The 14,213-nt window shown below is 48.3% G+C and overlaps 1 protein-coding gene across 1 annotated transcript; it reads right to left on the bottom strand.

Annotated features, from left to right (window-relative positions):
* Positions 1–704: 704 nt before the first annotated feature.
* On the bottom strand, positions 705–13,812 carry chn1 (chimerin 1). The gene is made up of 7 exons (XM_056579762.1): positions 13,032–13,812; positions 10,657–10,741; positions 6,526–6,699; positions 4,504–4,581; positions 3,355–3,492; positions 2,283–2,388; positions 705–1,611 (listed from the first exon to the last, which is right to left on the bottom strand). The coding sequence occupies exons 1-7, from the start codon at positions 13,281–13,283 to the stop codon at positions 1,440–1,442; spliced, it is 1,005 nt and encodes a 334-aa protein (XP_056435737.1). The 5' UTR covers positions 13,284–13,812; the 3' UTR covers positions 705–1,439.
* Positions 13,813–14,213: the final 401 nt, after the last annotated feature.

Raw genomic sequence — 14,213 nt, 5'->3', positions numbered from 1 at the left:
ATTGCTGATAGTGAGCGACACCACAAGTCCAGAACAATATTAGTGACAGCAGAAGACACGACCAAAAAATTGTAATAATCTGAATACCTTTAGGTCCAGAATCTAATTTAGTGGGCAACACATAACATAATATAACAAAGATTGTAGGATTCCTTTTTACATTTCAAACTGGATACGGTACGATTTTCTTTGTTTCTGTAGCCCAAACAAGGGCCTAACACTTTGATCTGGTAATGAGCCACACATAATTGCAGTTAGGCGTGACTGCTTTCCAGAAATCATGTTGAGAGGCGTTCCTTGTGGGTAATTAAAACTCAAATGGATAGCTCCCACGTGACGCAGTGTGCGCAATACATCCAGCAATTAAAAATGTGTGCCGCACGCTGAGAGCCGCGGCACCGTGGGTTCTGGTCTAATCTCCCGGTGAATCCGTATGATTGATGGGTTTCTGTACGGGGGACACAGTCATCTTCGCATCTGGGTGCAACCGTTCAGTGTGAATATGCAGATCGCAAAGACGAAAAAAGACAGCGTGTCGCCAAAAAAAGGAGCGCATGTCATTGCATTAATGTTGTTTTTTCTGCGCCAGCATTCCATGCCGCCGAGTGCCGCATTCAGATTCACGGTATAGGCCTACATAATGTAGTGTTTAATGATTGAATGTGGATTTGACAGCTTGTAAACATGACACTCGCTTCGTCCGTTGTATCAGAGGCAGGTTTAATAAATTAAATCCGTCATGCACATGTTATGTACAAAATCATCACAGTAGAAAACATTAATCACAGAAAAACGCTGTTTTAACACAAGAAATAGTCAGGCAAATGTAACAAAGCACACATTGATCTTTTTTTCCAGGATTGAAGGGAAAGGCTTGAAAAGGTTATTTAAGTACAAACCGCGCTGTAAACAAACAGATTTTTTTAAGAGTAAAAAAAGCACAATTAAAAAGTCCCCCTCTTGCCCAAAAAATAAAGCAGCATTTCATATCGAGCTAATTAATGTTTCGCAGAAATAACTGCATAATAAGGAACTAGGATTATGGACTGTAACTACGACGACACCAAAAATAACCCAAATCAAACAGACGATATCTAACAATAGAAACACATGCTGGGCACCGACTACAAACTGTTAAAAATAGAAAAAGGACCGCGCACCATGCATGCTGGCCCATCCGCCAGCTAAAAATCCCCCGACAAAAATGGGGAGACACACGTAGATACAAACAAGCTGGGGTGCCCCACTTGCACCCCAAAACACCGGAGAAAACATAACCAAAGTGTTAGGATCAGCACTCAGCCATCGAGAAAAACAAAACCGTATTAAATAACCGTACCGCGATTCATTCAAGTCTTTACAGAAGAAGAGCGAAGACGATGAGGATCACCGTGCCGACCCAAAAAACCGAGCGTGGGTCTTGCTGATGCTCGCTCCGCTCAGAAGAGCACGTCCTCCTTCTTGATGAGCAGCTCTACCACCTGCCGCTGGTAGCGGATGTCGTTCAGGGCCTTCATGGCGTCCATGTCTGGCGCCTGCATCAGGGTGGGCCCGAAGATGATGGCCAGGTTCTCGACGTTCATCAGGTTGTGCTCTTCGTGGAGCGCTACCCTGTGTCAGACACGGGGTACAGCACACGTTAGCGTCACAGATAGGTGGATACTTTAATCATCCCCTTGGGGAAATTCAGGTCTCCGGTAGTCCATCGAGTCAGCCAACGGTCAACAATTAACAAACCACAAAATGGACAAAGTCAATCGAATAAGCCTATTGAAAGTGATATTCCTATAAATATAACACAATGGCTCATTGTCCAGTGTGTGTGGTTGGGTTTGGGGGGGGGAGAGAGAGAGAGAGAGAGAGAGAGAGAGAGAGAGAGAGAGAGAGAGAGAGAGAGAGAGAGAGAGAGAGAGAGAGAGAGAGAGAGGAAAGGGGGGGAGTGAGAGATAGAGAAAGAGAAGAGAGAGAGAGAGAGAGAAGGAGAGAGAGAGAGAAGAGAGGAGAGAGATAGAGAGAGAGAGAGAGAGGAAAGGGGGGGGAGTGAGAGATAGAGAAAGAGAGAGAGAGAGAGAGAGAGAGAGAAAGAGAGAAAGAGAGAGAGAGAGAGAGAGAGAGAGAGAGAGAGAGAGAGAGAGAGAGAGAGAGAGAAACAGAGAAAGAGAGAGAGAGAGAGAGAGAGAGAGAGAGAGAGAGAGAGAAACAGAGAAAGAGAGAGAGAGAGACAGTCTGACAGATCTGTAACGTGTGTCGGCCTTGTATGTGCGTGCCGGGGTTCGGCGTACCGTTTTAAGTGGACCATGAGGTACTGCAGCGTCTCGCTGTGTGACGGGGCCAGCAGCGCGATGGCCTCTCGTAGCGCCTCCAGCCTCTTCTCTGGTTCATCGATCTCTGACAAGAGAAGGGAGCGGTATCGCCGTTAGAACAAAAGCCATCGAGGACCCGAGGAATCCAGTAACTGTCTATTTTATGGAGGGACCTGGAGTGGAACGCTGCAGATCAAGACTGCTAACCACAACGTTCTCCCGCACTGATGCTGCCGTTGCTTCTCATTTTACCATCGCAGAACCTCAACTGCTGGTACATGAAGACCAGACCTGATACTGAACCGGCTTTATATGGTATAGTATTATAGTGCAGCACAGTATAGTATGGTAAAGTATTATAGTACAGCAAAGTATAGTATATTATAGTATTATAGTGCAGCACAGTATAGTATGGTATAGTATTATAGTACAGTGTAGTATTATAGTGCAGCACAGTATAGTATGGTATAGTATTATAGTGCAGCACAGTATAGTATGTTATAGTTAAATAGTACAGTGTAGTTTTATAGTACAGCACAGTATAGTATCGTTTAATAATACAGCACAGTATAGTATAGTATAGTATTACAGTACAGCACAGTATAGTATAGAATTATAGCATAGAATTATGGTACAGTACAGTATAGTGGATCTATTAGTCTCTTAGGGTATAGTATCGTAAAGTATAGCAGACTAGTGCATTCTAGAACAGCACCGTAGAAGAAGCATCTAAAAATAGCCTAGCCTCCGTTTAAACAACCATATGGTGTGTTTTCGGGGGGGCTGTGTGATTACTGGTGGCTGTGCGGCAGGCAGGGGGTGGGGGGATAGTAACAGACCACTTCCTCCCAGGAGCAGCTTGACCTATCACCTTCCAGCGCGCCTCCACTCCCCCCACCCTCCCTGCGAACGAGTTACCGGCGGCTGACGCAGCAGCGTGCGTTCGCCCGCGTCTCTCTGCTAATTGTGGGGGCACGGTGTTTTTCTGGTTACGTAAGGCGGGTCTGACGGACGGGCAGACGTCACACCGGCCGGGGTGTGCCGTACTCACTGGCAGCCTCGATGAAGCGGGGGTAAGCGTCGTAGGAGATGATGGGGACGGGCAGGTCCCGGAGGTACAGCTTCAGGGCGCCCGTGATGATGTTGATGTCTTCGTAGGCGTCCACCGAGATGTCCGTCTTCTCCCCGTCTGTTGAGAGGAATTAGAGGAAACAAAAGGAAGGGGGAAAGAACGAGAGGGAAGATGAGCTTTGCAGAGAAACCGCCTACGTCAGCACGCCGCCACGGAGAATAAAGAGATTGCGATTCTGCCCGTGAGCAGGAGGAGGAGGAGGAGGAGGAGGAGGAGGAGGAGGAGGAGAAAATAACTCAGAGCCCCCTCTCAGCTCTCTCTGAATATAAAGTGGCTGCTATCACTCGCTCGGCCGGCTTTATTCTGGCTCTCCCGCAGACACGCGCGGCGGCGTTGCGAGAGCTGGCCTACTTGCTCCGGAGGACGGAACATCACAGGGCTTTGAGCCGGAATGACTGACTCTGTCACGCTTCATCTTTCCCCCCACACAGACGCTCGCACTCGGGAATTGGCTTTTTTATTTTTCCGCCCGATTTCCAAAAGGTTGGCCTCGAAAAACGGCTAAAAGTCAAACCAACCAATCCGGTGTGCGGGCGAAAAGCCTATTTTCGGCGGCTCTCTGGAGCCGCAGGCGTGCTGATATGGCGCTGGGTTTAATGAAATTAGAAGCTGTTCTTCTGCCTTGTGGAGCACTCTCTCCCTGCTGTCCCCCTGCTCTGTCCCCAGTCCACCCCAGAGAGGAGCCCTCTGCTGGGCCTAGGGCTCCCAGATGGACGCTAATCCTCCACAAATATGGCACTTTCTGCCTAATCCCAGATTTTCCCTTCACCCTTATGGCTCTTATGTAAGCACACCGTCGCACGCCGCAGCACGCCACCGACGGCGGTTGCGTCGCGTGCGAACGCCGTGACACTTAAGGGTGGGACGGCGGCGCAAGTTTCACCGAGACGGGGACCCAGACAAATAAAATCTATTATATAAATGTCACCTCGCATGTCACCGTGGATACCTTTGTCTGAGGCCATCTTGAAATAATCAATAATATGAATCACATGTCATCGTGGATACCTCTGTCAAACGGCAATCCTGAAATAATCCATAATATAAATCACATGTCGCCGTGGATACCTTTGTCAAACGCCATCTTGACCTCCTCCACGGAGTCGCTGAAGCCTGATATTCTGTACAAGCCCTCGGACTTCAGACCTGGGGGGGGGGGGCAGAACACATTGAGGGGGGGGGGAGGTGAGTGGCGATATCACATCAAGACACTCCATCATGTTGTCTGACAATCAGGGAAATGCCCTTGAAAAGCTTTTGAATATGCAGCAGGAAATGAGCGGCGAGACACAACATCGCGGAGGAGAACAATATGGACAAAATCATTTTCCACACCACTGGGCTAAGTAATAAAGACATAAATCAAAAGTGGAATTAGTTATAGACGTCGCGCGTTGGAGGGCAGACAATGAGAATGCCACGAGCATCCTGCGTAGCTGAGTGATTCCCCTGAACAGGAAACGGGAGAGTCCATTTCTAATTACGCGTGTACAATTACCGACGCCATCGCCGGACCCTTCAACCATAACGCCGTGAAATCATAACAACAAGTCATTTGCGAGAAGGAGTCCTTCAAATTGATTCATACATCAATAATACACGTTTTCAATTTAAAGAAAGTAAACAAAGGGAGTAGGGCTGTCAATCCTCCCCTCAAATCATATTCGAATTTCTAATGCTTCTTATGTTGAATATTCGAATAATATTCGAATATTTTAATGTTTTTTTTAATTTTTTTTAATTATATCATTATATACACCGATACCATCTTATTATTAGGCCTACGTCCCGCGTCCACTAGAGGGCGCGTCAACCAAATCTGTTATGCAACATTTGCAACAAGTTTTACAAAATCAATACAAAACTTATATAAATAGGTAAGATATAACGCCAGAAATATTCAAGCAATGATGTTTAATGAAGATGTTGTCTGCCGCCCAGCTTGCAGACAACGAGATGAATGTGAAGGATGTTTGGTTTGATAGTTATGACGAAGAGGGAACGCTCCGTTCACTTGCATGGACAGAGTCTCTGGTTACTAAGCAACCTCAACGTCTTGGCGGACTATATATCTGCTGATCAACACTACGAATGCTGGAAACACACCTGACACACCATGTGAAGTTATTTAACCCGATTATTGTTATTTATATCCGAGATTATTTAATCTAAACCGATCTAAACTCTATCACCCAAACACCGCAGCGTTTGGGTTTCCTACCTCGGACTTCCAGCGCAGCCACGGCCGACAACTTTCTTTATTCTGGGTGGAAATAGTAACATAGTTACGCCATTAAATGCGTTTATGGAAACATTTTTAGCGAGAAATGTGCATTTTACTTCAGTAATGTTCGCTCGGTGAATGTGAAGGATGTTTGGTTTGATAGTTATGACGAATAGGGAACGCTCCGTTCACTTGCATGGACATGGATTCATCTAGGCGCGTAGGAGCGTAGGCGCGTAGCTGCGTAGGACCATTTTTGACACAAAATGGTCAAGCAACATTTTAGCTGCGTTACGCGCGTAAATCTTTACGCGTTTGGTGTGTTCGTACCTATGCTTTCCAGCTCTGTGTCTGCTCGCGCGCTGCTCCCCGCCATCTTGTAAGCATACAATGCCGAACGTCACGACGCACAACGTTGACTTTGATTTGCGTGGTTGCTAGGCAAAAGTTAAATGTAATTCTTGACTTGTCAATAAAATTTGCTAAAAAAAAAAAAAAAAAAAAAGTTCGAACGTTAGTTGCCGCACTCGAATGTTCTCCTTTTTTGAAAAATTCGAATTGTATTCGAATAGCGAAGTTCGTTTTGACAGCCCTAAAAGGGAGTGAACGGATGGACGCGAAGCATACAGGGGAGGGACTGATTGAACATTAACACAAGAAACACTTCAGGAGGCGGCAGTTGGGCGGCCATTTTGTGAACTGACTGAACCCTGGACTCAGTTGAACATTTCAAATACTAAAAACCCTTCGGACGGCAGTTTGGCGACCATTTTGTGAACCAACTGACCTCTGGACTCAATTGAACATTTTAAATGCTAAATACCCTTCGGACGGCGGTTGGGCGGCCATTTTGTGAACCAACTGACCTCGGGACTCGATCTCCCGTATGCACATGTCCACCACCATGGGACGCGTGGTGTTGTGGGCCTTCACCAGGGTGGTGAGGTCGCAGCTGTACACCTTGCGCACGTGCTTCAGGTTTGGCTTGCAGTCGTTTGGCACCGCGGCGGAGCACTGTTTGTGCACGTTTATCCCGCAGTCTGTGGAAACAGAAAGAGGATGAGCGGTTTATTGGTGGAATAATCAGAGACAGAAGGCCAGAGCGGAACACACACACACACAGAAAAAAAAATCTTGTTTGCTCAGATAACGGATTTGAATATATTCATGCTTATTAAACGGGCCGGTTATTAAATTAATTTAATTATATTCGTATTTAGCCCTGTTTGAATGTATAATTGTGCTTGCTAAGGGCTAAATCCCTTCCCCTCATGTGTGCTCTGAGAATGTCAGTGGAACTCAGGGGAACCGTCCAATAGCGGCGCAGGAAATTGCGGGTGGTCAGCGGCCAGGCGTGTCATTGAAGTCACCTTGAGCACCGGAATAGAATACAGATCTGGGAACAGTCACCTTCACAGCGGCTTGTGTGTCTTTAGCAACCGAGCACAACAAAGGGCCCGCGAGCAGGGAGAGGAAATTACATTTCAGCGGTTCTGTGCCGCTGCTGTTCTGGTTCCAGCTGGTGCAAAATAAGAGCGTGTGGAAAACAGCACAATGAAATATATAAAACCCTAAATAAAAGACAGACCTAGACGAATTCACAATTCAGTAAATAATAATGAAAGAATATATATTATTCAGGGTTTGTTCTGACTGCATCATGGTCTGTCTTAATGTCATTGGATTCCTGATTTAATGATGATGTCCACTAAGAGAAAGTAGGGGCATTGATTTAAATTGTGTGTTCCCCTGTGTGTGTGTGTTTGTGTGTGAGAGTACACGTGTGTGTGTGTGCACATGTGTTGGCTCCAGTGGAGGAAGCCCGGAGCCGGCTGTTCCGGGCAGGTTTCACCTTGTCCAGAACCTTGTCCACAAGCCTGCAGCCCACAGAGAGCTAAAGCAGAGGAGCTCTCTCTCTCTCTCTCTCTCTCTCTCTCTCTCTCTCTCTCTCTCTCTCTCTCTCTCTCTCTCTCTCTCTCTCTCTCTCTCTCTCTCTCTCTCTCTCTCTCTCTCTCTCTCTCTCTCTCTCTCTCTCTCTCTCTCTCTCCCTCCCTCTCTCCCTCTCTCCCTCTCTCTGCTCTGCTTCCAAACAGAAGCTCTTAGAGGGAATTAGCGACGCGCTAAAAACAATGTGGCCTGGAGGAGGGAGAGTTAGCTTCCCTCTCCTCCAGAGTCCCACACACACACACACACAGTCCCACACACACACACACACACACACACACACACACACACACACACACACACACACACACACACACGGCATTGGAAGCGGAGATGAAGACGCTGCGGGCTACACCAGACCTAGTTTGCAACACTAAAAGAAATGGGCCAGCTCTTCAGTCAGTGGCTTCTTTTGAGCCTCCTTTGAGCCTCCTCCAAGCCCTGATGGGGGATTTTTTCCCCCTCTTCTCTCACAAAGCGGCCCTTGAATTAAATACATCACATCCGATTTTTTTTTCTCTTCTATTTTTGTAAACAAAATAGCAAAAAGAGCAGATATGTTTTTTGTTCTGTTATCGCCGAATATATTTCGGATTAGCGGGGACCCCAGAGAAATACATGCCGCCTGCATTTATATGCATTGGCTGTGAAATGTAATTACTTTAAGGGATGATTCTCTTAAGGATATGAGACAGGCGAGGTAATGGAGTGGGGGGGGGGGGGGGTGCATGTCATCAGACCCCAGACCTGTTAGGTGGGGAATTGGCCAAATGTTCACATTGACGGCCCAGAGTCCCAGGTGGGAGGGGGGGGGGGGTGCAAGGTGGGAGGGGCAGGGCCCAAGGGACACACACACACACTCTATCAAACACACACACACACACACACACACACACACAAACACAGACTGTCAAACACACACACACACACACACACACACACACACACACACACACACACACACACACACAAACACACAGAGGGCCCGGGAGACAAGAGCAGGCTACTTTACTGCATGGTCAGCTCTGTCTCCGTTACCATGGCGAGGGCTGCTGGTGTCGTCTATGGGATGGACTGGGAAGGGAGCCCTTGTTTTTGGCGAGAGACGTTTTTGGACGGTGTGATGAAAAAGCGTTTCAGGCGAGGTCGATGGCGGCTCGCTACCAATCCCATCCTTACTCGACCACGATGACAGAAAGATCCGGAGACGCGACAACAGCCAGGGTTGAGACGGGCCGTTGAGTTATGTTTCTGTCCGCTCGGAGGGGGGGGGGGGGGGGGGGGGGCAGGGCTGAGCTGAGGCTGATGAATCTGAATGCGCATGGAAGTGGAGTTCCTTCCCCTTGGCTCGGAGCTGCTCCTCATTAACGAGACTTGCCATCTTTGTTTTCCTTCAGATGCGTTTTCTGGCTGGGGGGGGGTGTTTGGGGGGGGGGGGGGGCAGGCTGTAACTCTGATGAGAAAATGTGGCACAACAATCACCGACACTGGCAGAGTGCTTGCTTTCTGGCACCCGGCCAACAGCAGTTCCCCCCCCGACCAAACAGAGAGACACTGAGCTCCAACAAGAGGGACCAGGGTGGTGGGAGAGGACTTTAGGAATGCTAATGTCTGCTGCTCTGCCCCAGATTCTGGTCGCCATGGTGGAGTACGAAGGAATGGCGAAGAAAGAGCCAACAAGGCCACTTTAAACACAGATGTGGCTCTCGTCCTGCTTTTGTCTGCTTTCTATAACCAACGCATCAATTATTAATGTCCCAGCTCCCACACATACGTGTGGCCCATTTAGTTTCATCAATAAAACATTCAATATTTTCACCCGATGGTTGGAAAAATACTTGGAAGCAGAGATCCACTCCGAATACTGTGTGTCTGTACAATGCAGTGAGCAAAACATAGATATCAATTAAGGAATACAATATGTATGATAAATATGACTATATGACTACATCAAAATATATATGATAAAAAAACGATATGCATAATATTCAACAAAAATAAAATCCTAACCAGAACTAGTAGGGAAACCAAGACCTGAACTGTGCAGAAATAGATTTAGTTGAATACATTACACTGAAATCCAGTTTTACCAATCCATTGCAATGGTGCATCAAGCTAGTAGGACAAGCTAGCTGGCCAACAATAGCTTGTTCAGTTCATTCATGGCTCTTTTCCCATTTGTGTAATTTCACAAATATTCACAAACAGGAACAGAAAGGATTAGAACCGCAGACTGCAACAATACAGCCTCTGATATGGACTTATACCAGAGAGATACCATCAGAGAGATCGTTTACTAAGAATTCTCCTTTAATTAATTTTACTTCACACAATTCCACGTCCAGATAGAAAGTTTGCATATTTTTCATCTTGATCAAGCTATTTATTAGCACATCATTTATCCTTTCAAGCAACAGCTTTTTCAGTTTGCGCTAAATCTCTGATCGATTGCTCAACCGAAAACCCAATCAGATTATAATAACCGTATTAACGTGCGGGTGTTGTGCTTTCATTGCATCACATGATCGCAGAACGACTCTGAGCCATTGAGGCCCTGTTTCACTCGATTACGCAACCCTGATGACCCTTGCAGTGGTGTCAAACTAGTGGTGGGATCACAGGTCGGACTCAGTTAAACGCCTGCTCTCCTAGTCAGCCAATAAACCGGGCGATACATAAAATATGATGCTCTATTCCTCCACGAAGGAAGACAGAGACTACTGCAATATGAGCCCCGAGTTAATTCTGTTATATATACGAGGGCCGGGAGAGAGACAATCATGCCTGGGGTTTCATTTAGCTGTTGTTTTATTGTACTGGGGGAGGAGGGGCAGACCATCTTTGCCTGCAATCTCTTTTCCTTGTTTCTATGATTGGATGGCTTTGCACGTTGTACGTTGTACAAACATGCAGTTTATGATTGTATGTCTGTTAAATTGTCATCATGTCTGTCTCGCTATGGCTCGTTGGGATGAAGGGGAATTTCTGGGACAAACTAGAGCTATCAAGTGATGTCTTCTCGTACAGATTATGTTGGGAAAACCAAAACGTACCTGCACATTTGACTCCCTGGGCCACGAGTCCCCACATGAAGTTGGCACAGTGTTCACACCAGTGTGGCCCCCGAAACGTATGGACCTGGAACACAGAACACAGCCGGTTAGTGTTATTTATGCACACAGCCTTGTTAAATACTCATTCCTGATAGGTCAATGACGTTTCAAGGGTGGGCATTGTTTTTAAATAACAGGTTGTGGTTTATTCTTTACACACATATTGAGAGAGAGCGAAGAGAGGATAGAGTGACAAAGAGAGAGAGCTAGAGAGCGTGCTAGAGAGAGAGGGAGAGAGACAGAGAACGTCAGAGAGAGAGAGCCTGCGAAAGAGTAGCAGAGCGAGAGAGAGAGAGAGACAGCGAGAGATAGAGAGAGAGAGAGAGAGAGAGAGAGAGACAGCGAGAGATAGAGAGAGACAGAGCGAGCGAGAAAGATTCTCTCGAAAGATTGCGAGAGATAGAGTGCAAGAGAGAGAGAGCGACAGAAAAAGAGAGAGAGCGAGAGAGACAGATTGAAACAGACACAGAGAGACATCAACATGGAGAGACAGAGAGAGAGAGAGAGAGACAGAGCGAGCGAGAGAAAGAGTGCGAGAGAAAGAGTGCAAGAGAGAGTGCAAGAGAGAGTGACAGAAAAAGAGAGAGCGAGAGAGACAGATTGAAACAGACACAGGGAGACAGCGACATAGAGAGAGAGAGAGAGAGAGAGAGAGAGAGAGAGAGAGAGAGGAGAGAAGAGAGAGAGAGAGTAGAGAGAGAGAGAGAGAGAGAGAGAGAGAGAGAGAGAAGAGAGAGAGAGAGAGAGAGAGAGAGAGAGAGAAAGAGAGAGAGAGAGAGAAAGAGAGAGAGAGGCAGATTGAAACAGACACAGAGAGAGAGCAGATAACAGATAAACAGAATATCCCGGGCCGGCTAGATAAGGAAAGCATGATACAGTCTTGAGTGGGGCAGATTAAGCAGGCGACCCTCTGTGTTTATAAGGATTACAGTTTCAACAGCCACTCAAAATATTAATAACGGTTTAGGGTAACGGTTTAGGGTAGCCGCGCTATTGGCTGTGAATTGAAGCATCATGATGGAAATAGGCTACAGGGCGATGGGGGGGGGGGGGGGGGGGGGGGAGAGAGCTCGGGTGCTCAAATATGCAATGGAATGAACAACATCGCCAGGTAACAACAACCCAGCCAATCAGAAGGCCCAAACCAGGCAGGGGAATGGGAACGGGCCAATCACAATTAGGGGCTTCCCCACATTGGGATAACAAGTTGGCATGGGGAAGACTAGGGAAACATTAAATAAAAAAATGGAAGATGTAGGGCTTCAAATTAAGGGTTTGACTACTCCGTCATGTTATTGTTTGGAAGAAAGAATCACACGGAAAAACACAATAAATCACCATAGTGAGCCTATTTTCTATTTTTCTTCTTTTAAGAATAAAATGAGATGTGCCACAGATGTTAGATCAACGTTACTTTATGTTCTGTATTCTATGGCAAAAAAGTAAATCAATAAATGACAGGAAATAATCCAAAAGCAATTCCAACAGTAGTTAGGTCAGATTTCACACTCCAATGGGACGTTACATCATTGCACGTCAACAAAACAGCAAAGCCCCACATTGCTTTGTTTCATTCAGTTGTGATTATAACACCAACACCATACTGTAGCTCTCAGACCACAAGCTCTCTGCACGGCATTGGCCGCGCGCACAGAGAAAACATCCCATCCTGAAAGGGGTCGACGTCATCTGGAAGTGATTCGGTTCGCTGTACTGTGGTACAGTAGCGGGCATCATCTAATAACGATCATTACATACGACCCTGCGCGCAAACAGGAAGGAACTGGTGTGCATTAGCGGCGGCACCAAAGCTTTCAGGAGTTAATGCTTGTGTCCCCGGTGTTGTTCCATCATCAGATATCGACAACAGCAGAGGGGAGCGGGAAGGCTGGCTCGACACAAACAGCCCGACAGAGATACAAACACTCACACTGTGATGTGTTCCCCCCAGTTCCAGCGCCCTAATCCGTCCATCTGCCCCTCTCCGGCGACAACACACCCCTACCGCCGCACACTTTAACTCTGATTACTGTAGAAGCCACCCTGGACAAAACAACACAACAGCTTCTGTTGTTCACCCTCTCACCCGCACACAAACTCCTGTCCTGACTCCCTCTCACACGAGAGCCGCCAGAGCAGCAGGAAACACCAAAACAAGAGAAGTCGGACCACATCGCCATCAATCAACCACTTTCCCGTTACCGGGGGAACGCTCCGGTCTCCGACCCGAATCACCAAAACAAAAACAGGTCATCAACCCCGTTCCCAACACCAGAGACGGTCGGGCGGTCCCCCCCGCCGAATCCCGGTCTTACCTTGAAGTTGTGCACCTTGTCGTACTTGGGTCCGGCGGCGTTCTCCTTCAGCGTGGCCCTGCGGACCAGAGAGGTGAGCTGGGAGTAGGCGAACAGCTTGAGCGGCTGCCAGAGGGTGGCCGGCGGCTTCTGTGGCCCCATCCTCATTCCCAGCGCCGCTGCCAAGATCTCGTCCTGGTTGGCCTCTCGCTTGCCCTTCTGCACCAGGGACTTGTCCCCCTTTTGGCCCTCGTAGGCCTCCCTAGACGGCATGCCCCGCGCCGTGGCGGAGTCGGACACCGGAGGGACGGGGACGGGAGAGAGGCGTCCGCAGGCGGGTACTGAGCGGGCCTCGGAGCGGGTCTCTGAGAGGGTCTCTTAGAGCGGGTGGGCGCCGAGCGGCACTCTCTTCACATCTTCTCCGGGTAAACAAGGCGTCTGCGTCACACGCGCACACACACGCACACGCACGGCACACGCGCACGCACAGACAGCCCAGGTTTTTAAAAGGCAAACATAATCCTCACACCAGGAAAAACGATGGATCCAGAAGCAAGGGGGGTTGAAGAAATAGAAATAGTGTCCTTTCAGTAAAATCCCGTGACAGCAGATTAAGCCTTCCTCTGCTTGGAGCCGCGCCGGCTTCTATGAAGAGGAGTAGGAGGAGGAGGACTGTGGTGGTGGTGGTGGTGGTGACGATGATGACGATGACGAGTGGCTGAGGGAGATAGGCATCAGCGCCGGGTGCTCATGTGCTCCCCGGGAGCGCGTTGTCTGCTGAAGAGTGGAGGCTGAGTTGTGGCTCCGAGCCTATCTGTGCTGTGCAGCTCTGAGATGCTCTCTGGACGGGGGAGACACACTGCACTGTGTCTGATGCTGCCAGAGCGAGGGGGAGGAGGGGGGGGTGGGGGAGGGGGAGGGGGGAGGAAGCAGGGAGGAGGCGGGTCCCGTAGTATTCAGCAGCGGATTAAACCGGATCACCTCGGCCAATCACGGCGCTGCCTCGCACGCTTTCACAGTTCCCCAGCAGCAGCAGCAGCCTCCCCCCCCCACCCCCCCCCCAGTGCCTGCCTCCATACAGCCAGTCCTCCCAGTAAGGCCAGCGCCTGCCTGCTCAGAGCTGAACTGCGAGTGGGTTGATAATGAGCAATGAATGAGTCACGCACTGAGTGGGTTGCTGCCGTCCACACGGCGCACGACAAC

Source organism: Gadus chalcogrammus, chromosome 20 (genome assembly GCF_026213295.1).
Source record: "Gadus chalcogrammus isolate NIFS_2021 chromosome 20, NIFS_Gcha_1.0, whole genome shotgun sequence".
Taxonomy (NCBI): Eukaryota; Metazoa; Chordata; class Actinopteri; order Gadiformes; family Gadidae; genus Gadus; species Gadus chalcogrammus.
The sequence above is the reverse complement of the archived record's forward strand: the minus strand, read 5'-3'. Positions and strand labels throughout refer to the sequence as shown.

Coding starts and splice junctions, on each gene's coding strand:
- chn1 (XM_056579762.1), bottom strand. CDS start 13,283: ATGCCGTCTAGGGAGGCCTACGAGGGCCAAAAGGGGGACAAGTCCCTG. Junction 2,389..3,354: donor CCGCTTCATCGAGGCTGCCA/GTGAGTACGGCA, acceptor TTCTCTTGTCAG/AGATCGATGAACCAGAGAAG. Junction 1,612..2,282: donor CTCATGGTCCACTTAAAACG/GTACGCCGAACC, acceptor TGTCTGACACAG/GGTAGCGCTCCACGAAGAGC.